Consider the following 27,962-nt stretch of genomic DNA (forward strand, 5'->3'; position numbering starts at 1 on the left):
GCCGTGCGCGTGTATAGTCGTAAAAAGCCCAACGTATTGTGCTATATACGTAGCTGCTAACCGTATGGAACGAACTTGCGTCTTCACATATAGCACGATATCGTTTGTGTTCTATGGCGTGAAATAAGCCTGCGGGGGTCATATTGCAAAGAGCCTAGTCGACGGATCTGATTAGAAAAGGCCATTTGCGATTGCGTTTTACAGTTTCCATCTAAATTGCAATCCTTTGTGTTGAGGGATCGTCCGGAAAGGTTTCTGAACAGAACAATCCTCCCCCCCCCCTCTTCGGTGAAATAGTAAGAGAACGAGACGCAAAACGAAGGGGGTGAACGGGACAACGGAAAAATAGAGCGGCACTGACAACGAGACACGATGAGTGAAAAGGAGTTGGACAACAATGGTAAATTATACAATAGCTTCCCTCCCTTTGCCTCTTGTGATAGAAGCTGTACGTCCCTAACGAAAAAGTGATAACAAAAAAAGAGGCATTTCTCTTGGCCTCTTCAGGCCATCCAAATATCGGCTGTCAGCGTCACAAGCAATCGTATGCGGCTGCAACGGTTTCAAATCACGTTACCGCGGCGCTGCACGCATACCGGTGCGCACGCACTTGGACAGTCTTTCACGCCATCAAAGAAAAAAGCGCATCTCCTTTATTCCGGTTTTATTTTTTTTTTCTCCCCGCTTTAAAAAGATAACCGTTTCTTTTTTTTAAATCTCTTTTACTTAGTGAGCTAATGTATGCCTCCCGCCACAATGGCTCTTTGATGTGCTCACCGTTCACGCGGCGTGTTTTTGCTTTGATCTTGAAAATAGATTTTAAAAATTTCCCTGATTGCTTGATTCGTCTATACGCTTGTCAAATTGGATGGCGTTCTACAGTCTGTTCTTACGATATGTACCTAACAGTTAACACGACCAACAGACTGTACGCGGCTAATGGACAAATACTTGGCTTGTCTTATTACTGTATAAACATTAGACAGAGGGTCTGAGAGCAGCAGCTTCATTGTTTACAACGGGTTCTAGAACGCAATCTGTGAGCTCGTAGGAATGCATTCCGTCTCAATCTGCCATCAGCAACAACAAGTTGATTGGTCGTTAAACGAAATCTTGCCGTTTTATTTCTTTTTCGACTCTATTTGTCTTATTTTGGCTGATCGAGAGTTGGAATTGAACAATAGGTTTGATTGTCTTTTACTCGGCAATTATGGTGATAGAAACAGATACACACGTTCGTCCTCGAAAAAGCGCTTGTTGATATCAGTAATCATTTTCTAACTGCAGCTAACGCCAAAACTTCGAAAACTTCACGTACTAAGCGCTCTTAACATGCCAGTGTTTATTTGGAGGAAGAAGGTTTCGGCAACCACGGTAGACTATGCACAAGATTGTCGACATATTGCCGTTTGAATATCAGAAACTCCCCGTGCGTGTGAATTCCATCGTTTCTTTTTTACCTGTGGCGGTGGTCGCTTGTTTCGGAACGAGTTCCGAGTCCGAATCCAAACCGCTTCCTTATCATTTCAGATAAGACTCCAGCGTTAGTCTGAAGCTGACTGGGAAAAAAAAAAAATTTTGAAAGTTCATCGCTCTTTGCGTTTATCGTTGTTGTCTCTGTTCATTCCATTTTTTTCTGTTTCTCGTTTTCTTCGGTTTTCCGGTTCTCCTTTTCGTTTGGCCCTTTGGGTTAGCTCTTGGAAAAAGTCTTAGCTCCGGCGGACTGCGGTGGTAGCTGCAGAAGGATGGGTGGAAGAAAAAAAATAAAAAAAACCGAAGGGAAAAAAAAGAGGGGGATGGGTGAAGAAGAGGGAAGGGAACTGGCTTTTCAAGTCAAGTTAGCAACCAGACCACCACCGGCACGCACGCTCGCGTCACCAGGTGAGCCATAGTTTTCCTTTTTTTTTTGTGAGCAACGTGCTTCGTACAGACAAACTCTTTGCATCTGAGTTCTCTTCACTTGATCTTGAGTTCAGCACTTTTCTTTTTGCGGATTTCTTCACATTTCTCAGGTAAGTCGATTGTTCTTTAATTATCTCTCAATGTGCGCGTGGGTGTACGTGCAGTAAAACAAAAAGTGAACGTAAACAAGTGAACCGTCTTCGTTTTATGACGCGAACAATAAGGAAAGGAGTGAACGTTAAGATGGTGTGACTACACCTTAGGTTATTACATGATGTCAGATTGCTCTTGAGGGCAACAGCAGCCTTTAAAACATAACAGTTCTTTTTTTTTCAAAACTATTCGTTCGGGCGTTTTTTCTTAACGTGGCAACGTTGCCTAGCGAGAAATTGGGAAACTACAATTAAAATATATATTTTTTAAACGGAGGAACTCGTTTTTTGTTTGTGGTCTTGTTTTGAAATATCGAAAGAGATAGCGTATGCGCCATAATGGTAAGCAAAAAAACAAAACAAAAATTCGTGCCCAGTATGGGATAGTAGCAAGTCTGTGCGGATACGTTGTGCGTGTGTGAAGGGCATTGTGGCAAGTCGTTTACACAAAACCCGAAATGCGCATCCCCGACGACCAGCGCCGACGCGTTCCGACTTCCACGTTGTCTCTAAAAAGATAGCAACTCTGACGGCCGTTGTCAGTCTCGTTGCGGTCGTTCTGCTATTCGTACACAGTTGAAACACGGGCGTCGAAGCCCTCCGCGCCCAATCGTCTTACTCGTTTGATTTTTCGTCTCTTTTTCTTCTTGTTATTCCTCTCTTCTCTGTCTGGCGGAGTCCTCGAACGCCACGGCACTTTCTCTTTTGGCTCTTCTTCGAGTGTGGCATACACAGACAAGTCATCCATCTCTTTTTTTTTTTTTTTTCTTCCTTCTTCTTCCCTCCCAATTCCTTTTTATTCCTCTTCTGTCCGTCTTCCAGACTTGTTTCTTTCATTCGCTCCCTCTTTCCTTCCTTCCTTTGCTATTTGTTCCAGTACGCCAACGACGGCAGTGACGACCGACGTTCCCACTGTGTGATTTGTATAACGAGGAAGAAGGAGCCAAGGCACAAGAAAAGCGAAAGTATAGAATACAAGAAGAGAACGAAAAAAAACAAAACAAAAACGAAACAAGCCGAAAGCAAAACTGAAACACACACACACATACACGCATTCGCTGCAAAAAAAAAAACAAACGAGAAAGGAATCGGTGTTGATTCTTGTGCAAATCTGAGGGTAAAAAAAAAAAACGAAAATGGGCCCTTTGAACGTTGGCAAATTGTGTTTTCCGCAAATCGTGGCTTTGTAATCGAGTGCGACTATTCCTCTTGTTCTTCTTCTCTGATCTAGTTGCTCTTTTTAACGTGCGCCGCGTCCTCTTATGTGTCTGTGTTCGTGTATGTGGCGTGTGGCGTGTCGGTGCGGGTGTAGTAGTGTGTGTGTGCCTGGGTGCACTGGGTGATGCCAGAGCGGCTTTTCTGTGTATACACTTTGATCCACTTGACGCGCCGGGCCGTCGTTTTCGGATGTAGCAGGCACACAAGTCAAAGAAAATAAAATTCAAAAAAGAAAGGAGGGAAAAAAAATACGGAGACAACTAACGCGAAAGAGAGAAGCAAACCGAGAGTGAGCGAGTTAAAACACACACACACACACAAGAAAACAAAAGATATGGTAAAGACTTTCTTTTCCGCTTTCAAAAATTCGTGATTTTGTGTTCCGACGTCAAGGTGTTTGTACGCGAAGTACCTGTTCGTTCAGCCTTCTTTTGTTTTTGGGTTTTTTTTTTTTTCTTTTATTCGAGTTTGAGAGGTATCATGAGTTTGATCTTGCCTTTCATGTTGGATTACGTATACCACGGTGGTATAAGGTTCAGTAAATGTACAAGACATACGTTGGGCAATGAAATGTCATGTAGCAAGACATGTAGCAAGATACGAATAATGGGTGTGGGGCCAAAGCGATGGATAGATGCTGAAAATAAAAAGCGAAATGAGAAAAATATTCAAGAGGGACGTGATCTTATCAGAGCCTTGTTTTGTCTACCCGGGCGTTTCTGTTCCAGATGATAGCGATAAAAAGAAAAAAAAAGTTATTGCAATTTTGTTTTGTCTTCTTTGGCCTATAGTGACGTTGGCACAGGCTGTGCGGATAGAGTCACCCGATAACTGACCATTTGATTAAAAACAGAAAGAGGAAACAGCACAAGTAATTAAATTCCATTGAAAAAAAGAATTCTAAGATAACACGGTACGTGGTAGCGAGTCCTTTAACTGCCCAAAAAAGAAATTTAATCGTTGCTTCTTTCTTTTTTCTCCCTCTCTTGTCGATTATTTATTTATTTATTTATACATATATTTTTTTTTTTTTTTGGCTGTCGTCATTGGCAGTTTGCTAACACGAGAGGCAAACGAAACGGATAGCAATGATAAGGTGAATGCGTAGTTGCACGCTCAAATGAACTTTGGCCATTCGTTCAACTTGCTTCGTTTTAGCTCTTCCCATTCGCTTTCCATGATCTTTCTCTCTCCCCTCTTTTTCTTTTTTTTTTTGTGTGTGTGTGTGTGTGATTTGTTTGGGCACATTCAACATTCAAAAGTTACTTGAAAATTACGATTCAAAAACTCTTGTGTGCGACGTTTTTCTCTGATTTCTTTGGCCGGAACACACACAAAAAAATTCGATAAAGAAAATGTCGGTGAGTTCACTCTTGCGGACTTCCCGTTAACGGATCTTGGGTGATTTATTTGTTGGAAGCCACGGCGATTGATTGCTTTTCACACACACATATATGTACACACAGAGAGGACCGCAGACAAACTAAAAAAAAAAATTAGAACGAGAAGAATGAAAGGCAAAAAAAAAAAAAAAGGAAATAAATGTATCAGGGATGGAGTCGATCCGCCAATTCCATTGGACGAAAAACATCGAGACAAATGCCAACTCGTCCAAGTGGTCGATTTCGGGCACTGGCTTGGCTAGAATGTCTGTCCGACGAGGGGCCGGCTTGATGATCTCCATTTTAGATAGACACCTCATTCTTGACTGCAACGGTCTGATTATTGGATGTTGCGCCATTTCGTTTGTCCTTTTATTCCGTTCATTCGCTTTCTTCACACCCTCCAACCATTTCCGTTCTTTTTCGATGTATTTCCTTTCTCTCTTTTTTTTTTTTTTTTTCATCGTAGTTCGGTTTACGCATGGTTGTTCAATTCTAGTCGATACGACAACAGCATTTCGGCACCACTTATTCCATCAACTGTCGGTTGAAGCGAAATCAGATGTCAAATGTATTTTTCTTTCCTTTGTTTTTGTTCTGTTTTTTGTTCAAATGCATTTAACATTTCACATCGTCACGTCCGGCTAGTTTTCCGTATAGTCCTTTACGTGTCGTCGCTATAAAGACAATGTCCTAGCAAAAGACACGAAGTTCGAGAAAAGAAAGAAGACAAAATTCCGCACGTGCATACCATTTTTTCATGCTTGTCCGCCGGTCTAATACCTTCTTCATTCGGTTGTCACAAATCATGAGTACATCACAAGCAAACAGGCACAAAAGACACTCCATCCAATTTGATCGTCTCCTTCAGCGAATCACAATGAGGCCGTAGGGTTCTTTTTTTTTTTTTTTTTTTTAACATAGGCTAAAGCTATGGAATAGGGAACGAAACTGAGTGTGAATGAGCCGTGCATATTAAGGAGAAGCCCAGTGTCAATCCCCACCTCTGCAGTCCATCACTGTCCTTTCGGTTAGGAGACCATTTTTTCCCGTTAGACATCGAATGGGGTAGACGGGTGAAGAATCTGTAAGTCAAAGTTGGTGACCTGTTTTTATTTTATTTTTTTTTTCTCTCTCTGTGTTCTTTTCGTGATTTCGTGAGAGGTCCGTGCCCCAACTGTCTGTTTTTCCCCCATTTTGTTCCGTCCTTATAAAAATTCGTTGTCTCTTGTCAGTCCCTTTACGTCGCGAATGAAATTGTAAGTGGAAAGCGGAGAAGAAAATGCGTGTTCACGTTCTTCGTTCGACCATCACTGTCTCTATTTCGTTTTTTTTTTTTTGGCTCGATCTCGAACAAAACAAACTGTCGCATGTATCTCGCTAACCCGTCCATTCTATCGGTGGACTCGGGCTTTTCGAATCAGGAACAAGAATAAAATGAAACGAGACCCAGGCAAACTATTCTTTAGAAAAAAAGAAATCGATAGTTTCCTTTTTTTTTTTTTTTTTTTTCTAAGGGTCTCGTGGGTGTGCTATGTTGCCCTGTGTCTCTGTTAGTATTATATCTCGGCCTATATCTAGTGTTGTAGCAGAGTAGTAAAGTGTTCCATATGGGTGATGAGCGTATGTGTGGTTTTGGTGCACGCGTGCCCTGTAGCACAATGTTACTGACATCTTCTTTATTTTCTGCCCTTTTCTTTTTTTTTTTTTTTTATTTATGTTTTACGGCTACGACAGTTGACTTGGTTTCGGCGTGCGATATGGTAGCCAGTTGTCAGTGCTGACTGCTCATTCGTCCCTTCTGTTGGCTGTCGTTTTCAACATTCAGCCGCACAATCCAAAGGACAAGCCGTCGTCGGACCAGACACATTGTCGGCTCCATCTACTTCCCTTATTGGGTTCGCTTTTTTGGGCTTCACACAGAGACAGGATTTTGTTTCTGCTTTTCGTCGTGTTCAATCTACGACATCCATATCCCCCGATTAAGGAATCCCGCTCCGGTTAGCGAGCGGAGGCTGGATGGATTTGCCGATCCAACACTACAAGGAGAACGGAGCCGAGGAGCAGCTACAACAGTCGCTAGCCATGCGAACCGAGTGGGAACCTTGCCTGGCGCATCATCCGCCGCTCCAGAGCTTCGGCTGTGACGCCGAGTTGGCCGAGCGAGGAGGAGGACCGCCCCCTCCGCCGCCACCTTCCAAACGACGCTTCCGCAGCCCCACTTCACGCAATAAACCCAACGACAGTGCGATGTGCGCCACCATGGACGACCGGCACGGAAAGATGCGGGAAACGCTCATGGAACGTCAGGTGAATAATTAATCTATTTTATTTTATTCTTTCCCCCCCCCTTTTTTTTTTTTTTTGGTTTCTTTTTTTTTTTTTTTTGCCTCCCCCAACATTGTTCTATTCTCTTGTTTTACCACCGATGTAACGACAAAACAATGAAATAACATAATGACTAAATGACGGGGGATGGCAAAAAAGAGAACAAAAAAAAAATGATAGGTGCATTAAGCAGTCCAGGCGTCATTTATGATAAGCTTTTTTTATGGGTTAGCCTTAATTCTAAGTTGGCAAGTTGTAACGCGAGTGAATGTGCGTGTTGTATTCGGGGTGTCCGGAGGGGGGTTGTGAACGTTATTCAACAGCAGTTGGAGCGGGCTGGTGGATGTTGTTGGACACATCAATAATGTAACACAAGCGCTAGGACCCCTCCCACCTATTAAGAACGTGATCCTCATGCCTACCTCGATCGGGCCCTGATATACCGCGTCTTCCAAGTAAATTACGTCGTCTAATCCTCGTTGCCGCGTGTCGGCCGCCAGGTCGGAATGTATAAGAAGGACCAAAGTCCCAAGCATAGCCTGACATGTACTCTATTGACTCGTACCAAGTATATATATCTGCCATCAAGCCCTGCACAGCGTACTGTGTTTATATATAGCCATGTACTCACTGCGTGTGTGTGTGTGTGTGTGTCTATTCTATGTTAGGACACACATATCGATTGACATCGAAAGAGCCCTGGCCCATTCTTCCCTTTTTTTTCTTGCTTTCTTCCCTATGAGTTCCGTTTTGATCGTATTCTTATTTCTATCTCATCCGTTTTTTGTGTGTGTTCCTCGACTTGTTTTCTTTTATTTATTTATTTTGTTCTTTTTTTTTTTCTTCAACTGTGTATGTCATTGTATATGTTGTGTGTTGCCGCCTGGCCACAAGAAAGCAGAGTCTTTGCTGGTTGGCTGAAAAGCTCGTTTCCGTCATTCGCAATTAGCCTCCGGTCCAGTTATTTGTCACTCCAGTGCGATCGACGACTCCCTTTCTGCTGTCTTTGCTGTCTCGTTTTTTTTCTTTCGTTTTTTTTTTTTCGTTGTTCTATATCTGTGTAAATAAAACACGAATCGTAGAGATAGCAAGTCAGAGGCCGAATAGGAGACGAGGAGCAAAGATCGCTCATCTCTTGTTAATGAAGCAATCCTTACAGCCAAAGACCTTCTCGCTCTCCGTAACAATCGATAATGTGATGCCTTCCCTTTCTAAGAACTTCCTCCATCGACTTCTTTTCTTCCTTCGTGTAGACGTACTGTATTTATATCGCATTTTTTTTTCCTCCTTCATTCAGTTTTTTTTTTTTTTGGGGGGGGGGGGAGGGTGTTGTTCATCGTGATAGAAGGAACGACTAGAAGCAAAAGAATTTATGTGTGTAGGAGGCCCCCCTGTCTTCATTTATGTTTAGGAAGCCGTTGAAAATGATACTGTGGCTCATTCCCCCTTTTTTATCCTTACTGTTTTCCACTTGATCTAATTTGTTCTGTGAAAATGGGTTGACTATAAAAAATAATGTTCTTCTTTTGTACCAGGTTCAAAAGGCCGGAGGTCTCTTGGGCGTGACTTCACGCGGACTCTTGATTCTAGCGCTCCTCTTGGTCTTTATCCTGATCCTGCTCGTCATTATCGTCGTACTGGCCGCCTTGTGGCCGCGCACCAGGGCCCAGGAAGCGCCGAAAGTCTGCGACACGCCAGCATGCTTACGAGCCGCCGCCCAGGTATTCTTTTTCTTCCGTAATTCTTCTTCCACTTCAGTTGTTCATCCGTCCCGCTGGTTCAATCGCTTTCTTTTCAATTCCTTTGCCCTCACTAGTTTTCTTTTTTTTTTTTTAAAGACCGTAACGATCATCGCATGAGTGGTCGTCATTATCGCCCTAACACAAAGGGCCTATCCGATTTCCTCCATTTTCTTTTTTTTTTTTTTCTAACTTCCATGTTCACATCGTAGTACAACCCCTGGGCTCCTCTATTTGTTGTTTACTTTGTTTTCTGTTGTAGTTCTTTTTTTTTTTGTTGTTGTTGTTGTTGTTAGAGGGGCGGATTATTTTTCCTGCCTTCCATCGCCTGTGTCTCTTCCGTTGGATCGTTGTTGTTGCTGTTGTCCATTAATCAGGTTCTGCGAAGCCGACTGTATATCTACGAGGTTATCATTCAAGGGCTGGTTGCCTCCGATAGGTATTTTTTGTTTCTTGTTTCCTCCCTCCGTCTTTGATACGTATCCCGAATCAAGCGAAGCGAGAGACAGGGAGGATAGTAGCGCGCAGAAAAGGGGCATCGAGTAGAGAGAAAGGCAGTGCGGAATACATGCAACGCGGACATAGAACAACAACAACAACAACAAGAAAGCAGGGTACAAAAAAAAAAAAAAGAGAGAGACGGAGAAGATCCATCCAGAGCCAAAGTGGTGCGGAAGAGAGTCCAGCAAAGTCGCTCTTCTATTTGGCAGTGGCCTGCCAAAGAAAACATCCCGAGGAATGAAGCCAAAAAAACAAACAGAAAAAAAAAAAAATGTTGAACCTTAGACGGGGAGGGAGGGTGCCCTTTGCGCTCAATAGTGGTACACTATCGTATAATGACGGACGGCTAACGCATAAGAAGATCCGTGTGTGTGTGTGTGAAAACGAATCCGTCAACGCCGGGCGACTTTTATGGTCGTCAGAGATGGAATCCAAATAGAAAAAAATCATCTCTTCGTCTAATCTGGAAAAATAACAAACAAACAAACAAGAAAAAAAAATAAGGAACGGCTGTGTGTATACACACACGCTGACTATACGTCTATCATAAAAGAAATAGAACCTTTAATCAGCCCCGACATCGTAGAACTAAATTAGCTATAACCACTTGTTTTTTTTTTCCTGCCTAATTATTGATCCATCTCACCAGATGAGTGGATTGTGCAATAGGTAAGGCTTTACGTAAAGATATTTTCTCGCGCAATTCGGTGGTTTCCAACACCACAATGCCCCCGTTCCGTAATTGCATTCAGCTTGGAATGCGGTCCAAATTTTTAACCGTTAGATTATTCTCTTCTGCGGCAAGCGTCAAACCTTTTGATATTCATCAGTTATAACGTGCGAGTTACGGGATTGTTCCGTGTTGCAACGTGTAGCCAATGATGCGATGGCATCAGCGTGATCGGTTCTGCCCGATGCTTGCATCGCAAGTGACATCAAAGTCCTATTTATTCGATTTTCCAAGTCGATCTCGACGTCTGTAAGAATTTCAAAAGATTGTGTCGGTAGGGTTTGTGAATACGAGGCGCGGAAACAAGAAAACAAGATAAGCAAAGCGGAAAAACAGTTTGGCAACAAACAATGATGACAACAGCTGTTCTGTCGGCTTCAAATGTTTAGCCGAGTGCGTTAAGCAACCGCGATGGCCACCGAAAAGGACGGAGAAAAAACATAGAATAGCTCGTTTAGATCATATCTAAGCTGCGTTAACCCTTGCTTACGGCCTTCACGCTTTGAATTTGAATGGAAAAGAGATCTGTTGGGGGGGGGGGGGGGTTAGCGGAACGAGTGTATGCGGATGAGATGGATTTCTTTGCGACGACACGGAATAGAAAGGCGCTAGAGCGGTAGCCAATGGTCGTGTGTGTGTGGGGCATCGTATGGCGTCGCAACGGATCGGATGGATGACCGCTCTTTCATTTCCAATTCTTCTTCCATGAGGATGATACCTTTCGCCTTTGCTCTTCACTAACATCACGGATCGTTGGGAAGTGGCGCAGTCCGCAGGGAGGGACAGACGCTCGCTAGCGTTCAATTTCGATGGCCAAGGCCAAAAACCGTGACTACCAGACGACTGCATAAACAGTAGTCATTGAAGACATTGAAAACTGGCGATTGCGGGAGCGTGTCGCCATCCGAGTTCTTGCTTTCCGGTTTGTGTGTCTGAATCAGTGCGGAGCCATGCAAACTCGACCGAGACTAAAGACAATAGCTGATATTGTATACCATTTCAGATAAAACACACACACGAGGAAAACAACCCCTTCAAAAATAAGAGAAATAAAAGGGTAAAAAAAGAAAAAGTAGGCAGGGTTTTTCCTTTTTTTTTTTTTAGTTTGTCCTCTTGAGTGGTTCCACTGTAGTTGCACACACTCAGCAAGAGGTACGACAGAAGAATCAACTGAGAGCAAGGAACCACAACGAAGATGGGTGCCGGTGTCAAGTTTCCCCGTGTGTCCTCATTGTTCTCGGACAACTCAGCCTTCGACAGCGTTCTTTTTATTTTTTTTTTTTTTTTCTCCTATTTCCACTTACAGTTTTAGGGCACGTTTCAGCGTTACGTTATTCGAGCCACAGAAAGAACATGCATCCTTTTGTGCTCGAAAAGTTTGTTTGCTCTCTCCCTTTCCCGGCCCTATCTTAGCCGGTCTTCTTTCTTTTTAGACGTTGTGTTATTAGATGTTAAGCAAAAGACTATCGCTATCCATACGAAGCTTTTTTTCTCCTTTTTTTTTTGCCCGCCATCTCGATAACCACAAGGGTTGGATATCGGAGATTCGGAGCGTGAACGTGCCTGCACTTCGATGACACACCACCTTTTGTTTTGTTTTTTTGTTTTTTTCTATCTTTTTTGGGGAGGGTTTCAAGTGGTCCATTCTTTTAGCGATGTGCGTTTCTATGGGAAAACCCTGTTTTATTTTCTTATGAGAACATGCAAACTGGCATTAACCTGTTAGTTCAGCTGATTGCCGTCATTCTCACCCTTATTTTCATAAGAGTCACATTTCGCCATCACGTCCACATTTCTCGTTCTGGTATTGTCTTCCCTTTTTTTCCTTTCTAGTTCTACACTAACATCCTCTCGTATGTTAGTGTACTTCGTTTGCTATCTAATCCGAGTGTCACACAAGCTCCTCTCCCCTTCATCTACGCCCCTTTTTATTTGGCTATTCTTCTCGTATTTGTTAATGTCGCCATGTGTAGGAAGAGAAAAAGAAAAACGTTTTTACTTCTAAATGAAGAAGTGGGGGGGAACGATTCGTCATCTGTTTTCTCAGCTGATAGTCGTGCGGAATACCCTCGTGCGGAGGAGGAATTTTTTTTTTTTTTTGGGTAGACATGAGAGATGCTGACAATGAAGCTGAGGACTAGGGTAAGACCCCCCCTCCAAAAAAAAGGAGGATGGAACCTTTTGGCCGGCCTATTTTCAGCTTGATCAATATTCAAATTGTATCCATCATTCCGTCAGCGCACCGGTTTCCGGATGACTGGAAGAGTAGATCCTGCCCCGCCACGTGTCCCAAAGTCTTAACATGAATCGCCAAAGAGACGGATCATGGCAGCAATGCTTCCAGTCTACTATTTTATTTTTTTTTTTTTGTTTGTTTGTCAACTTACCCCAAAGAACTTATCAGACAGCGTCTTTCGATTTTGTTTCGGATTTCCCCGAGAAACGCCATCATTGGCTCGTTTTTGGGCCAGTTTTATTCTTTTCTCTTTATTAGACGTTGACTTGATAATAGCTGACGGCGGACGTGTTTTCATTGTCCGTAAGCAATCCAAGTTGTTGGCTCGGTGGAAAACTACAATTAGCCATTGTGTTATTTGCCCCACTGCGGTCGAAAAGATCTCAAGTTGGAAAGAATAAAGCAGCAAAGCAGACACTGTACTCCCGAAAGAGAAACTTTTGGAAATGAATTTTCCCGTTTGTTTCACCAGCGGCTGTGTCTCTGTTATTTCCTGCGGTTTTTTTTTTAAAAGGGAAGCCGTTTCTAACGGTGGGAACAGCAGATATCGGTTCAATCCAGACTGTAGAATACAACAATAGCAAGTAAGGAAAGCTTAGAAAAAAAAAAATAGGGGGGGGGGAGTATCATATGCTCGTTCCTATCACCCACTCCATTATTCCGTGACTGGGAAATGGCGTGCATTGTGTCATATTGAAATTCGAGGGAATGCCGTACATTTTCCTCCCATTTTCGGTGGGTTTACCGTGCTAATCGACCCGGGGATCGTAGGGAAGACCACCCACGATCCATAGTGAGGGGTTCTTTATCAAATAAAAATAAGTAAAATTTAAGGGTGGAGAAAGAAGACCCAATCCGTCAGCCACAAGCCACACACATGAATCGCTCATTGCAAGAGCATTTTTTTTTTCCGGTGAACTTGGTTTAGCTGAAACAAATCACTCAACTTCCCGCTGCCCCTTTTGCGCCGATTTTTCCAGTCTAATCAACGTCAGTTTTACGTCGTTTTCAATTTTCGCTTCTTCACTCGGCTTTTAGTTTGACCGGCACCCCAATCGCTATCCGATGTATTCCGTCTTTCGCTCGATCCCATCCGTCTCTGGCAAAGAAATGAAGACATTGAATCTTCCCTTTTGAAATATCTAGTTCCCTACGAGACGTGCTTACAAATTGAAAGAACGTGTAAACACTCGGGATCCAAAGAAACACCACCATAACAATAAGGGGAAATAACGAAACTCGATCGTTTGTGATTTTCAGATTAACGTATAGATACAAAAGACTGATTAGGCAACCAAAGGGTATTTGTTTTTTATATGATAAAAGAACGATACAAAAAAAGAGAAAAAAGGGTAAACATAAAAACACGAGCCAAGATACACACACACACTGTTGTTGTTGTTGACGAAACGGCCGGAAATGCTGGACGGTTACGAAGTAAACGGAAGGAACAAATCATTCGAAGTCTTTTCCATCTAAAATGTGTTATAAAGGAGAGCTATAAAGAAGAGAGAGTTGCATCTTATTTTTTATTTTGTTTTTTTTTTTTTTTGGTTACAAGGTAAAGTAAAATAAAAAAAAAAGGAATCGATAAAGTACGGAAACGAGGCAGTCAACCTCCTCGGGTTATTGCGTTCTGTGGGGCATAATATGCGGCGGTAGTAATGCCACACGCTCCACTGGCTGATCGAGATAGATGTGACTGTGTCAGTGTATGTCATTGTGTGTTTGTGTGTCTCGGATGTAGTGGGCAGAGTCTAAAAGCGTCGGTTTCAATCTCCGCTTCCTTTTGATTTTTGCCGTCTTTAATGGACCCTAGCGCCCGCCGCGGATAGGCCCCGTCGTTCCACCGCACTGCCGTCTTAGAAACGATCAAATAGCTCTTTGCGTTTACATTGGCATCGCTATTAACCTGTCGCTTTTCGTACGTAACCTATGTGTCAAACAAGACAAAATTCATTCGACTTGCGGAAGGCGAAAGGGGAAAAGCCAAAAGAAAGGCGGATATGCAAAATCAATAAATCAAAGCGCCAAGTCGATGAAAGTAAATTGAAATTCTCTTCATGCGCTCAATATGTTTGCCGTACATACACTTTACGTAGTTACACTTGGGTCGCCCTTTTTATTTTATTTTATTTTTTTTGTTCCTCTAGAACGAAAAAAAATAAAATAAAATAACGGGCAAAAGTAAATTCCCTACCTCGCATAAACAGGGTCTAAGCGAATTCCGGAAGAACCTGACTGTCGGCCTCCATGATCGTTACGTGCTACCAGCTAGCCTACTAGTGCGTATTATTCTTAGTTTCCTCTCTTTTTCTCTTTCTCTCTCTCTCTCTCTCTCTCCAGAGTCTTCAACTTACTGCCGTTAGCGTTGGCACTAGTCTTTGATGTTGACTCCATCAGCATCTTGAATATTCCCTTTTTAGACTCCCTCCGTTGGTAGGGAAGCATCAAAAAGAAAAAAAAAAAAAAAAAAAAGATTCGACTCGGTGACGCATGCATCACCTCGTTTTCGTTTCCACCATTTTTTTTTTTTATTTTCGACAGCAAAAAACGGAAGAAACTCTCCCGTCCGCCACTCTCTCTTTCCTCACCCCCGCCTTTCCCAATCATTAGCAAAGGATGGCAGTTGCCGATCGGCACGCTAGTAGGTCCCCTGCCCGCGGATCTTCGCCTACATCCAACAAAGCAAAAAAAAAATAAAATAAAATAAAATAAAATCTTTTCATTCTTTCCTTTTTAGTTATGACTTTGAAAACGTATCGTTTTCTGGCTGAGTAACTTGTCGAAAGGAAATATAGTTCAAGTGTTGATCGTTAGGAGATCGATCGTTTTTCTTTTCTCTATGATGTGATGGGTTCCAAAAGTTTTGTGTGAGCTCTGTTTTAACTCTTGAATCGTTGATTTCTTTTTTTTTCAAGTTTGTTTTCGTCAGATCAGATTCTTAAAAAAAAAAAAACAACATTAAATTGAGATGCCCATCGAGCCAAACAAAAAAATCATTTGGCCTGTTGTTTTGAATGAAATGACGTTATGGGTCAAGAGGAATTTCACATGTGCGTTTGCTGATACATCGGCACTCCATTTTCTCGTGTTCGTCATGACGAATAACAAGGGAGAAAGAACGAAAGGCACACGCAATGAATCTCCATTCTATTATTGTCGGAAGAAGAAAAAAAAAAAAACGCAGTAACAAATCAGCGAACAAATGACGAGAAATCTGTAGGACTTTGTTCTCCTTCTTTTTCTTTTCTTTTCGTCGCTCACGCTGTCATTTTATCCTGAAGAAAAAAAAAAAAAAAAAAAAAACGCCGTTCTAGCAAAGCAAAAGGCTCACAGACCCGCTGACAGTCGTGGAAAAACGGAGAGGGGCGTCGGGAGGGCGACCTCGGAACAAAAATGCCAGCCGGAGAATATCGTGCGCATTTCTTCTTTTATAAGTGCTTAGAAATCATTTCTCTGCATTTTTTTTTTTTATTCTTCATCGTCTTCTACCCCCCCCCCCCCCCCCCCCTTCTATTTTTATTTGTGTGTGTGTCTTTTCTTCTCATACTCCCGCCTCCCACGCGCTTCGGCGACTCTTGTTTCATCGAGCAAATGGATTAGGAACAATCAAGTTTTTGGCTCGCGGCCCGCAGTGGCCGATGTTGTTCGGGACGCTGACGCGCCGCACGGGCATATAGGAGAGATGGGTGAGAAGGGGGGGGAGGGTTAGGGACACTAGTGAGATAGCTTCATTTTCTCTAGTCCCGTTGCGTGTTTTTTTATTTATTTTTCGTGCTGCGCCAATATGCGCGAGTACATAAGTCGTGGCTAACGTTTTGCCCGCTTTCATTTTCTGACATCGCTGTCCGGTTTTCCCTCTTCTTTCTTGGTTGAACTTGTTCTCATTCATGTTTCATTTTTTTTTTTTTTCTTCATCCTTTTTTTTTTGTGTGTGTGTGCTCCGTTTCCCCCCTTTTTTTTTATCTTCCTCTGTTGCCTCGTTCTTTTATTTATCCCGCTGTCGGCTGTTTTAAATCCACACGACTCCCGCCCCGTCTATTCCGCGCTAATCAGACGCATTTTTAAATGGTGAATGACGAAATGAAATAAAATAATAGACGGGCAAAGGAAAAAAAAAAATTTGATGGAACCGCACAGCACCTGAATTCCAAATGATGCCGTCAAAATCATCAGAAGCAAAAATGAGTTGACTCACGCCAGCGAATGCGAACTGTGCCGACCCATCAACCATCGATGGGGCAACAACAGGGCACAAAGAAGGCCAGTTCCATCAACGAAGCTCACGTACGCGGCTTGATATCATTGTCTAGACTGTTCCTCTCGATCCCTTCTGTCCGCATCGTTTATCCTAGTCTTCTTTTCAAAAAAAAAAAAAAAAAAGCGTCGAAAACGCTGGTAAATAGAATAGCATTTCTTTTTTGCTTTCCTCGTCAGGGCACGATGAACGATGTCTTCTTTTTTATTTTTATTCCACACGCCTTCACAGTAACTTTTTAGACAGTTCCTTGTACATCATTAAACAAGAACGGGAAAAGAAGAAAAAAAAAAAAAAAAAAACGAGGATGGCAGCGAAAGAAAAGACGTGGGGGGGGGGGATCTATAAAAAAAAAAAAAAAAGAAGACGGGCAAAGTTGAAGCGTCAGCAACATCCGTATCTCTTGTCAAACGAAAGTGATTGGTGGTGGTGGCGTGTAACCGTTTACTGATCAAGGGATTCACTCTGCGGATATTATACATGAGCTAGCAACTTTACGTCAAGCTTACGTTCCCCCCTTTAATAAATGCATAGGCACAACGGTAAGATGGCCAGAAGGTTTAATTATTTAAAATGCGACTTCGTTTTGCCTACCGGCGTATCTGATGACGTTTAATACGCAAACAAAAATTGGCGTATGTCATTCGGCTGGTTCTTTTTCTTTTCGCCATTAAACAAAAGGAAAGGAAGGATTTCGAAAAAAAAAAAAAAAAAAGTAGATGACAACACGAGAGGATGGCCTGTGTTTGTACTCAACAGCTGCGGCCATTTGGACAAGAAATTCGACGAGAGTCACGCTGGCTCTTCTTCGGATCCATCAAAGTCGCTCTCTCTCTCTCTGCTATATACTTGCATACTATATAGCCTCTTTTCAACAGAAATAGCATTCACGTTTGGGCCAACTCTTTTTTTTTTTTTCTTGGTCTCTCCCTTGTGCATTGCGCGTCTTTTTTAACTTCCTCCCGCCCCTTCCTATTCCTTCTTTTTGTTGTTGTCGTCGTTGTTTGTGTTTATTCCTGTCTTTTGACGGCTTGCCCTTTCTATCTTCATCGTCGTCTTTTCATGCTGGGGCTCTTTACAAACGTCAAATATGACTGGACGAAATGGTAGCAATCGGCTGACAACTGACCTATAACTTTGGTGTCTTCTCTTTTTCGGTGATGAAAAACAGGTTATTGGCAGCATGGAGAACCACACGTCGCCGTGCACCAACTTCTGGAACTACGCCTGCCACAACTGGTTGGTATCCAATCCTCTGCCGCCGTGGGCCAGCAAGTGGAGCACCCGGGAAGAGCTTGCTCATCGAGGTACAGTATCACACACACACACACACACACATCTTGCAATAACTGTCCGTCCTTATGTACTGCACAGCTGTTTGCGCTGATGAATCAAACGCGTTTCCAAATGCTCAACTCCTGGCCCCCCCTTTCCCTCCTAAAACAGTTTGAAGAGTTGTCCCAGCTTTGAACAGCAAGTTACGCAGACACAGTTCGATTGCTCCATCGAGCATGCGGACGTGCCCAACATCTGGTCGCATCGTGTCAATATAATAACAATGCAGAGGGACAAGGCAGTTGCCGTAGAGAACTTTAATCACCACGGCTATAGGAATCATATCCATATTTTTTTTTTTTTTTGAAAACACCGCCTTATTCCCTGTTTAGTCCTAGACGTAGTTAAAGATCTATATAGTGTTTCATTAGCAAAGCTTCCGGCATGCTCTTGTAGGCGGCGCTTTGTTTCCGCAAACGAACGTTGACTTTGGATGTATAAACACGAATGGCTACGACAGCGGCCAAGTGCGGAAGGACAGGAGATGTATACAAGGCAAGAGGGGGGAGGAGGTTGAAGATCCAATATGGAGATAATCAAGATGAGCTGCTTATTGCCAGCTGGTTGCTACTAAACGGAATATACGATCGTCAAGTCCGTCCGTCGCTTTTCAGCTATTCAAGTTTATGTGCACGGCATTGCAGTGTAGTTCCTGTTTCTCATTTCGTTCTTCGCTCTTCTTTTGTGAGCTTATGTCATCTCGGCCGGGCTTTCTCTCTTGTCCTTTTTTGTTGTTGAATTGCGGATTGATAAGAAGTTGCACGCCAACACAATCGTCCCTACCAGCGTTCGGATTCTTTTTCTAAAGTCAAACTATCAGAAATCCGCAGTATTAATTCACCTATCATAAAATCTTTGGAAGAGTATTCTTGTATCTTTTTTTTTTTTCTTAGACATTTTTTTACGTGCTTCCCAGCGTTCTCATTTCTTGTTGCTATTTTTTTTCGTTTGCACATTTTCTTTTCATCGTCATTGACGTCGGCCTCGCTGACATCGTTTTCTTGCCCTTTTCGTATATTTTTTTTTTCTTTCTCTCTCGCTACCAGTGTCATCTTTCAAAGTTGACAGAAAGACTTCCTTTCGTCGTCCGTTTCTTTTGCCCGTCTTCTAGGTCGTGCGTACATTGCAGTGATGTAACTGAATGGCCAGCCATTCCAGCGCGCGCGCACCCTGTCTCACATCACTAGGCTTTTTTTTTTTTTTCCCTAACAACCCACATAACAAAAAAAGAGAAAGAATATGAAGCCAAAGAAGATATGCACAAGGAAAAAAAAAATACACGCAGATAACAACCAAAGAATTTAAGGAATAAAAGTTGAAAAAAAAAAAAAAAAATATATATACAGGATCGAGCGGAAGCGTTCCACCGCTAGGGAAATGCATTGGGAATACGGCTTGTCTACTTTCTCATAATCTGAATCGATTCAAAGGAAATAAATATCGATTGGCCCGTCTTTATCAGTTTACTTGAGCCTTACGTTCTACAAAGTCCCTTGTGCCCATTTCTGGAAAGTCCCAGCCTCAATGTTCGGTTCTTTTTACTTTATTCTTCTCTGTCCTTGTCAATTTGAAATTCAAAGCAACTTTTCGTCCTACGTTCAACCGCAATAAGGAATTTCTAAAGCGGAACGTAAAGATTAAAAGGATTAGCTTCATTGCGACCGTACTGCGCATTCCTTTTATTCTTTAGCTTTTCGTTTTTGTTTTTTTTCGTTCATCCAGCATAAATCGAGAATTTCTCCGAGGGGGACATGATTTCCGACGTAAGAGTTTCGAATCGAAATGATTAAAAGTCCCTACTGTTGTTAGACGTGTAGAAAACTGCGCCAAAATCACGCGTGATATTTTCACGTCTTATTTCATAAGATGACGTGTGTTCGATGCAATCAAAACGAACCGATTGAAAACATAAAAAGAATGTAACAAACAGGCAGCTCCGCGGAGGAGCGAGACATTTGTACTCTTTTGAATGTTTAGATTATAACGTTTGTTTTTGTTTATTTGTTCTCTCGATTTTTGCCTTTTATAGCGCACGAAGAGATGAGGAAGCTGATCGAGACGATGCCGCATCCAACGCGAGTCGACTCGCTATCTTGGAAGCTCAAGTACTTTTACGAATCCTGCACTGCTCTCGAGCACATCGTCGTTCCCGAGCAGAAACTCATCCGCGTCATCGATCAAATGGGTATGGATATAGTTGTCACCATCATTCGTTTATGTATTTGTATGTATTTCGTTCATTAGCATACCGACGCATTTCGCACGTCTCATTCGATTTGATCTTTCATTTCCTTCACTCCGCAACGTCATTGAATCCATTTGCTTTTAAATATTGGTTAAATTATAATGATGATAGCAGTTGGCTACCGTCTGATCGAATTCGAATTTTTTATTTATTATTATTGTTATTATTCCTCCTTTTTTTAATTTTTATTTTGATGGACTGGAATAATGCAGGCGGCTGGGGAGTCCTGCGGAGCTTTTCCGTCTATTCGTGGAACTTCCGCATGGTCCTGCGTCGGTTGCACGCCGAGTACGGCGTCAACGCTTTCTTCCGCGTCGACGTTGTCGCCCATCCCAACTTTCCCGACAAGAGCATCGTCAGAGTGAGTTTGCTCTTTCCTTTCATATTTCTTTTTTTTTTTTTTTTTTCGCCAAATGTATTGAATGCGTTATAGGGAGGGTCTAGGACTCGATGGTTGGACAAGTTAAAAGAAGAAGAAGAAGAAGCAAGTGACAACAGCGACAGCAATAAAATAGCATCAAACGTTTTTTTGTGGGTTTTCCTTTCTTTTTTCTGCGTCATTTTTTGAAAGGCGAATAAAAAGGGAGATAGGTTATTTTCTATCTATATGAAGCATTTTGTAAAGTTCTCTACCTATTTGGATTTTCACATCATCGAAATCGGATGAAAAGAGGCTCAGGGGATGGGAGGTAAAAAAAAAAGTAAGCTTTGGAATCAAGTATCGATCTGGTGCGTATATATATGTATACAGTATACACACACAAACATTCGTGAGTCTTCTTATCTGTCTTTCTTGTCCCGGCTTTCACAATCCCCGCTATAGCACTCAGCTAACTTGGCCAGTCATTGCTCCCACTGCGAACTGCCAGGGATATACCACAGCTACCATCATCTGGGCAGCAGAGTAATGCAAATCGAAATTTCCATGTCAACTTTGGAAGGGTGAACAGGAGGGGGGAAGGAGAGGCAAGAAACAAACACAAAGCCCTCATCTTTTTAAAGGTTGAAGTGCCGTCATCTCTGCCCGTTCTTTAGCGCTCGTATAAACAGCCGGGCAAAATGCTCTTTCGCCGTATCTCCTTTTGCTCTTCTCTGCTCGTATTCTTCTTTTTCAGACGTTTAAGAATATTTCTCGCCTCGGAGCTTAACAAGACGGTCGCTTTTGTGTGCGTAAATACGCGGACAGTGTGTCTGTTGGGTGTGGTTTTTTAAAGGGAAGCGGAGAGGAAGAATGGTAGTATGTTCTACTAAGCAAAAAGGCATATGAAACATATAGATGAATTGCTTGTCACGTCGCATAGCCCGTAGTGTAACCCAACAACAACAACAACAACAAAAAACAGAAGAGAAAAGCGGAAGATTTGTCGCCTCCCGCTTTTCTTATTCACCTCCCACTCTTTAGCGTAATGCGTGACCGCGGGAAAAGATGAGAGATGGCCTTCGAAAATCGACTAATATGATATATATATACACATCAAAAATCAAAAGATCGATACGTGATGCAAGAACTCTGGATGGGGAGGAGGTGGGAAGGTTCTCGTGCGGGAGAGGGTTGCAGGCCGGCAGGGGAGGAATGGGATGGTCCGAACGTCATGCATGAATGTATGACCGACGATGGAAAAAGAGAGGATGGACAGTTCTTTTAATTGATGTCTTCGCCTCGTGTTCTTTGGCTTTTCCGTGAAGGCAAATAAAAGAACACACACACGCGCTTGCGGAAATGGAAAGAAGAAAAATCGGAAACTGGGGTCCCGCCGAGTGTGTGTGTGTGTTTGCGTGATTGTGTTATCCCCCGTGCGTATACTTTGTACACGTCCAACGTCTGATCTTTTCCTCTCGTTCAATGTCTTACACACAGATATCGCCTGATGGACTAGGACTTCCCGACCGGAACTATTACTATCGTGAACCTGACCATGCGGTAATTATCTATTTTGACTTTGTGCTTCTCGTGATACACGCAGCCTTATTCACGCTACGGCGGGAGGGAATGGCAAAAAAAGAAAGGTTTGGAATCGCTCCCAAACGATACGATACAGGGCTCTAATCACACCCTAATTATGTGTATTACTGTTATTCAATTTTCTACGTGTGACTCGGTGCGTGCTCTTGCACAGTTGCACTTCATTACCGTATCACTTAACATCCCCGATTGCCTTTGTCCTTCTCTTTTTTTTTTTTTTTGGTTTTATTCATTTTGTTTTTGGTTTCGTCTAATGACAAGTTTAATGACATTAAATGCCAGGCAGTTCATGTTAAGCATGGCGTTCGGTAACAACAAATAACACGTCGAGCAAATGCTGATTTCCGCGAAAGGGCCCGGCATTTGAACGTGCAACGGTGAACTGATTAGTGCCCTGCAAATGTCAATATCCGATCAAGTTGCATTCCCTTTGTTGCAAATCACAGCAGCAACAAACGGAGCTGGATTGACGTGCTGCGCATTGTCAATTCACGTTGCAGTTGTTGTTGTCCCTGTCGTATAATCGCCAAATGAATTCGACAGATGGAGTGCAACCTATAAAAGGGATTGCCTGTCCATCGGATTCGATTGCCGGATACGAACGTTGACGACCTATATGTGACAATGTTTCTTACCATTCAGCTCTCCTTTTCATTTTCCCACAGCCCTTTTGTTTTTTCTTGACTTGTACGCCGACCAAGATCTTGGGTCCTCTTCATGGCTGACTCTATGCGCAAGGGAAAACAAACGCATTGACTTTTTTTTTTGTGTGTGTTGTTGTTAAACAAAAAACGGGGCCATTTGTAAGCGTCGAGTTTGGCTGTGTTTGTTTCTAAGTTGCTTCGCTCTGTCGTGAGCGCATCTCCCTCTTCCTTTTGTCCGCATATAAAAAGCCCCGAAACGAGGCAGCGCTTTTTTTTTTTTTTTTTTTTTTTTGCTGTGTGTGTTTTTTGTGCATACTGTTATGAGCACAGAAGGCTTGAAAAACTGAAAGAAGAAATGGAAGGAGAACCACAGGGATAAACAGAAAAGCCCCCAAAAGAGAAAACAGAGATGATGTTATATAGAACAGCACCATAGTGTCCGTAGCAGTAGCAACAAACAGAAAAGATGAAACAAGAAACAAAAGAAATTATATAATGAAAACAAAAAAAAAAAAACAAAAAAGAAACAAACAACAACAATCAAAAAACAAAAAAGACGAATATATTTATTTTGTTGCTCAGCCAGATGTACCAAGGAGGCGGCTGTCGCAGCCTGGGGTTGGTATTTTCTTGTGTTTGGCCTGCTTTAACATTACCAGTATTTTATCCCTTTGTTTGTTTTTTTCTTCTCTCGCTATCTGGCTGAATCCCATTTTTTCTTTTTCTTTTTTATATTTTCAACCCGTAGACGTACAACGAACCCCATTTTTTCCATCCTCTAATTGTTGCTCCGTTTTCCTTCTACCTTGTCCAGTCTTGGATCCATCTTGTGACGCTGTCGCTTGACTGACGAGCACGGACTGAGTTGGATTTCCATTGTTACCACATCACACAAGTAGCATGTTCTTTTTAAGATGAAAAATATCCGCGTAATTACGACGCTGCATCAGTGTCTATTTTTCAAACGTTGTCATCTAGCAAACGTAGCGCAAGACCGTGATTTCACTCTTTCTTGTTTGTAGGGCCTTTCGTACCTCTTTTAATTGCACCTTTTTTTTTTTTAAATCTCATCACTTAGTTGCCATGAATGCTCGCTTGCCCCACTGAATGCCACTAGCAGAATAATTGCAACAAACACGCACTCGTTTGTTACTTTTGATTCACGGAAAAAAAAAAGCATTTGATTGTATTGTGCCATTTTTTAAGGCTTGCATCGGTTACCACTGTCGACTCCAACCGAAGGCCTACACCCTCTGATAAGCTTTAGCTTAAGGGACACCAAACGTTCGCATACAAACGACAGACGGACGCGCGTTAAATCCAAACAAAAAAAAAAACATACAATTCTTGTATAACGCCAATATCTCGGTTGAAATTTACATATTGTACTGTACATCTGATGTGGTCCAGCTACCGCTTTTATTTTAGTTTTCGTATACTCTCAGCAAAGACTTGGAAGAGGCTTTCGAGTGAATCATTATTATTATTATTATTATTTTTTTTTAATCCTATAACGTATCTGATTGTATGATTATTTATTCTCGTTGTTCTGCTACGGGAGAATGAATGAGGAAACACAAATGTTAATCACCAATTAACTGTGTTTTGATTGTTGTTTTTGTCCCTTTGGCTGCGGTCTTCCCTGGCGCAGACGATCAACACCTACAAGGTGTTCTTGAAAGACGCTGTTCAGCTGCTGGGCGCGACGAGCCTTGAAGCCACGAAATTCGCCGAGGAGGTGTTCCACTTCGAGAAGCGCATTGCCGAGCTGACGCCAAACACGGAGGATATTATCAATCCCGTCAAGAGCATACAGATCCTGAACGTGGCCGATCTACAGCGTCAATCGTTTTCGGTACGTCGAACCGAGAGTTTTGTTTCATTTTTCTTCTTATTTTTTTCCTAGGCACAGCGATAATTGAATGGATTATACGGGGGATTCTATGTCATTTCTAAATAGATACCGTGGTTGGAAATCCTGCGAGCCATTTATCCGACGACCGTTTTTGATGACTCCACTGAATTGTTGATCACTTCGCCTGATTACTTGAAAGACATCTCCTCCATCGTTTCTTCATCCGACCGAAGGTACAGCCGTAGTTTTACTTGGATTACAAAGTTTAAGACTTTTAAAGCTCAATTGAATAATTTCACATTTTGTTTCTCTCTCTCTCTTTCTCTCTCATTCGAAAAGCACTCTCAACAACTATCTGATGTGGAGGCTGGCACATAATTACCTACCGTATTTATCGCGCGAGTATTGGGAAGTGCTGGATATTCACAAACGCGATACCCTGGGTACGAATATAGGCGCCTACTTCTTACTTAAAAGTACCGTTTTGCTTGCCACTTCATTCAACTACAGTCCTACCTATCGCCGTGACTTCACGATTCGTGAATGACACAAGCATTAATCGTCTGATTCGCTTATTCATTCCAACGACTTGCGCAGGTGCCAAGGAGTCGGTGGATCGGTGGGAGATGTGCATCGTGACGACGCAAAAATACTTCCGTCTGGCGATGGGATCCATCTACTCGAAGAACAACGTAGCCCTTAAGGACACTCGCAATGGAGTCAGTATATTTTATCTTCCCTACTGCCATTTGCTTTAAATTGCCACGGGTTGTCTGTTGTCAACTAAGCAGACACAACAATGCCACCCATCAGCACTAATGAGTTGTTTGTATTCTCCTCTTTTTTTTTCCTATTTCAACACACACACACCCACACACACACACACACACAAAAACCGTCCCTATACCGGCGTGACATATAGGTGGCGATCATCTACGAATCGCTGAAGAACGGCTTGGCTAGCAGCTTGTCGGGTAGCTCGCTGTACAGTCCCAGTCTGAGGTCGAGAGCTCTTGAAAAGGTAATCAGCTCCGTCATCTATCAATGCTATTGTCAAGCTACAATAGCACGAACAAGAGTCAAAAGCCGAGCAAAAAGCCATCGACTGTCGCTACTGTTGGTCCTCTTACAGCACTCTATATATCTTATCTCGTCTTATGCTCCCAGCGGAGATTCCGTCTGAGCAATGGATCTAATCGAGCGGATGATGTCTGACTTGTTCTTCTTTCCTTTCTTTATTTTCCGTTTATGTTGGATGGCTTTAATGTCTCTTTTTTTTTTCTCGCCTTGTTCCGAGCCTTCTTTATATTTTCATTCGTCTCACTTCTTTTTATTTTTTCTTACATGACGTCGCTGACTCGATTGTTGATCCGCTTCTTCATACCTACGCCATCTGCCGGTTACCGAACGACTAGCTGATGACGTTGAGCGTCCAAGTCGGCTATCCGGAGCAGGTGTTGGCCTCGTCTTACCTCGATGACTTCTACACAGCCATGAGCGTCCAAGTCAACGATTTCCTGGGCAACATTCTTTACGGTGTCCACTTTCTGCGTAAAGTGGAGGAACGCGTCTTGCTCAATCCACTTCCTGAACACAAATGGCTGGCTTACCTCTCCAGAGATACAATCACATACGTCCCCGAATCCAATCGAATCATCATACCCGAGCATCTTCTTCTGCCACCCTTCTACAACGTCAATTACCCACAGTACGTGCTTTTTTTGCTGCTTACATTTTTGTTTTAGATTTTCCTTTTTTTTTGTTTATCGTCTTTTCGTTCGAAAATAGGCCAATTTTGCTTGGATCCCTTGGCGTACAGCTGGCTGTAGCCATGGTCGCCTCCATCAGTCAGCACGGCGTCCTTTACGACGGTCACGGAGTCTTGATCGATCGCGAGTCGACCATCGGTAACGATTCACTCTCGCTGACAGCCAACCAGCGCAAGTGTCTGGTGGATGCCCTATACCAGAAGAAGGTCGACGATGAGGAATTCCTCAAACGCACAGTTTTTGAAACACTGGTCCAACTAGCCGGAGTTCGACAGGCACTCAAGGTTCGATCGTCTTCTTTTTTCCATTCATTCTCTGGTTGATTATGAAACTGAACGCACTAAATAGAAGATATGTGTGATATGTATGGATTTACTTAATCAACTGACAAATCTTTTTGTATTTTTCTTGTACCTGCCCGCGTGATCGATAGGTCGTGACCAATCCCAGCATTGAGCAACGGAGGACCGAGTACAAAGCTCTCGAATTCCTTACTCATACGCAGCTATTTTTTGTTGCCTACGCCCAGGTTTGTATTCAAATACCTCGCATTGATAAAAAGACGTGAATTTGAACGTTCCCATTCTTTGATTTCCCCCCCCCCCCTTTTTTTTTTTTTTTTTTTGTTCCAGTCGATGTGCTCTCACACGACTCTCAAACACAGAGACATGGAGAGGTCGACAACATTCCGCTTGGGCGACGAAGAGATGTCAGTGATCTTTCATTTTTCAAATTTATTGAACTCGGAAATGTTGCGTTTGATGATTCACGAAACTTCTTTTTTTTTGTTTCGACAGGTTACGAGCAACCATGTTGCAAATGCCTGAATTCACGGAGGCGTTCATGTGCAATTCGACGTCACAGCTGCACCACGGCAAGGTGTGCGGGCGGATCATTTAAAAGCGCCATGCACAAATGGGAATCCATCGATCCATAAACATAAAACTCCAAAAAAACGAATCAATTTAGGGTAGTGAAAAACGAAAAAACGCAGCAGTTGAAGCGAGTACACATATTATAAGGGCGAGCGAATGTGGCGTGAATTTTTTGTTAGCAATACGAATGATAAGGGTGTGTACTTCAATTCTGATTGCGTCATATTTTTTTTCCTTTCATTTTTCTTGGAAGAGGGGGGGACTAATAAATTCAATTATAAGACGCGCCTAAACGAACGGAGAAACCGTCCGACATCCTCTCCTGAATCATCCTCAATCCGTAACTGATATGTTATCATTGTTGTGTATGTTGTGACGTTTCAAACGAAATCACTCGAGGAGGGGTAAGAACGCGCCAATTTTGAATTCCATCTTTAAATGATTATTATAGAGTAAAAAACTGTTGAGTGTGCGAGTTGTTTGTTTCGCAACACCATATTAAAAAAAAAGAGATTTAAAAAAAAATGAGGACAAAAAAAGATTATGTTGAATAAATAATAGTTATGGTGATAAGTGAGAATGGAAAACAAATGAAAAAAAAAAAAAAAGTTTTATTACAATTGTACCGAAGCTCAGACGCAAACTTGCGGCTGTGGCTCATTCTGGATCGGATGGCCCCATGTTTTATTGTGTAGATCAATGACGAATGCATGATGGTGAATGAAGACAGATTTTTTTAAAGAGCAATGATGACTGATGCCGTGAGAAAAGCAACCGTGAATGCCGAAAGAGAACAATTCCGTTATGTCTCCCAACTTCTATCCTAT

The 27,962-nt window shown here is 42.5% G+C and overlaps 1 protein-coding gene across 3 annotated transcripts; it reads left to right on the top strand.

Annotated features, from left to right (window-relative positions):
• The first annotated feature begins 1,993 nt into the window (after positions 1–1,993).
• Positions 1,994–27,656, top strand: LOC130702672 (endothelin-converting enzyme 2-like). 3 transcript variants are annotated; one of them, XM_059497156.1, is made up of 18 exons: positions 1,994–2,012; positions 6,392–6,964; positions 8,518–8,703; positions 17,621–17,756; positions 19,814–19,969; positions 20,242–20,390; positions 21,888–21,950; positions 23,219–23,254; positions 24,288–24,491; positions 24,597–24,724; positions 24,831–24,967; positions 25,089–25,210; positions 25,414–25,512; positions 25,907–26,199; positions 26,280–26,544; positions 26,694–26,789; positions 26,893–26,969; positions 27,058–27,656. In XM_059497156.1, exons 2-18 carry the CDS (start codon positions 6,674–6,676, stop codon positions 27,158–27,160), a joined length of 2,541 nt encoding a protein of 846 aa, XP_059353139.1. In that variant the 5' UTR covers positions 1,994–2,012; positions 6,392–6,673; the 3' UTR covers positions 27,161–27,656. The 3 variants fall into 3 exon arrangements, with proteins under 3 accessions (XP_059353139.1, XP_057380290.1, XP_059353140.1); XM_057524307.2 differs by lacking the exon at positions 1,994–2,012 and having other exon boundaries at positions 24,831–24,934; XM_059497157.1 differs by lacking the exons at positions 1,994–2,012; positions 23,219–23,254.
• Positions 27,657–27,962: the final 306 nt, after the last annotated feature.

This window comes from Daphnia carinata, chromosome 10 (genome assembly GCF_022539665.2).
Source record: "Daphnia carinata strain CSIRO-1 chromosome 10, CSIRO_AGI_Dcar_HiC_V3, whole genome shotgun sequence".
In the NCBI taxonomy this organism is placed as follows: domain Eukaryota; kingdom Metazoa; phylum Arthropoda; class Branchiopoda; order Diplostraca; family Daphniidae; genus Daphnia; species Daphnia carinata.

Coding starts and splice junctions, on each gene's coding strand:
- LOC130702672 (XM_059497156.1), top strand. CDS start 6,674: ATGGATTTGCCGATCCAACACTACAAGGAGAACGGAGCCGAGGAGCAG. Junction 17,757..19,813: donor GGAAGAGCTTGCTCATCGAG/GTACAGTATCAC, acceptor TGCCTTTTATAG/CGCACGAAGAGATGAGGAAG. Junction 21,951..23,218: donor ATCGTGAACCTGACCATGCG/GTAATTATCTAT, acceptor TTTGTTGCTCAG/CCAGATGTACCAAGGAGGCG.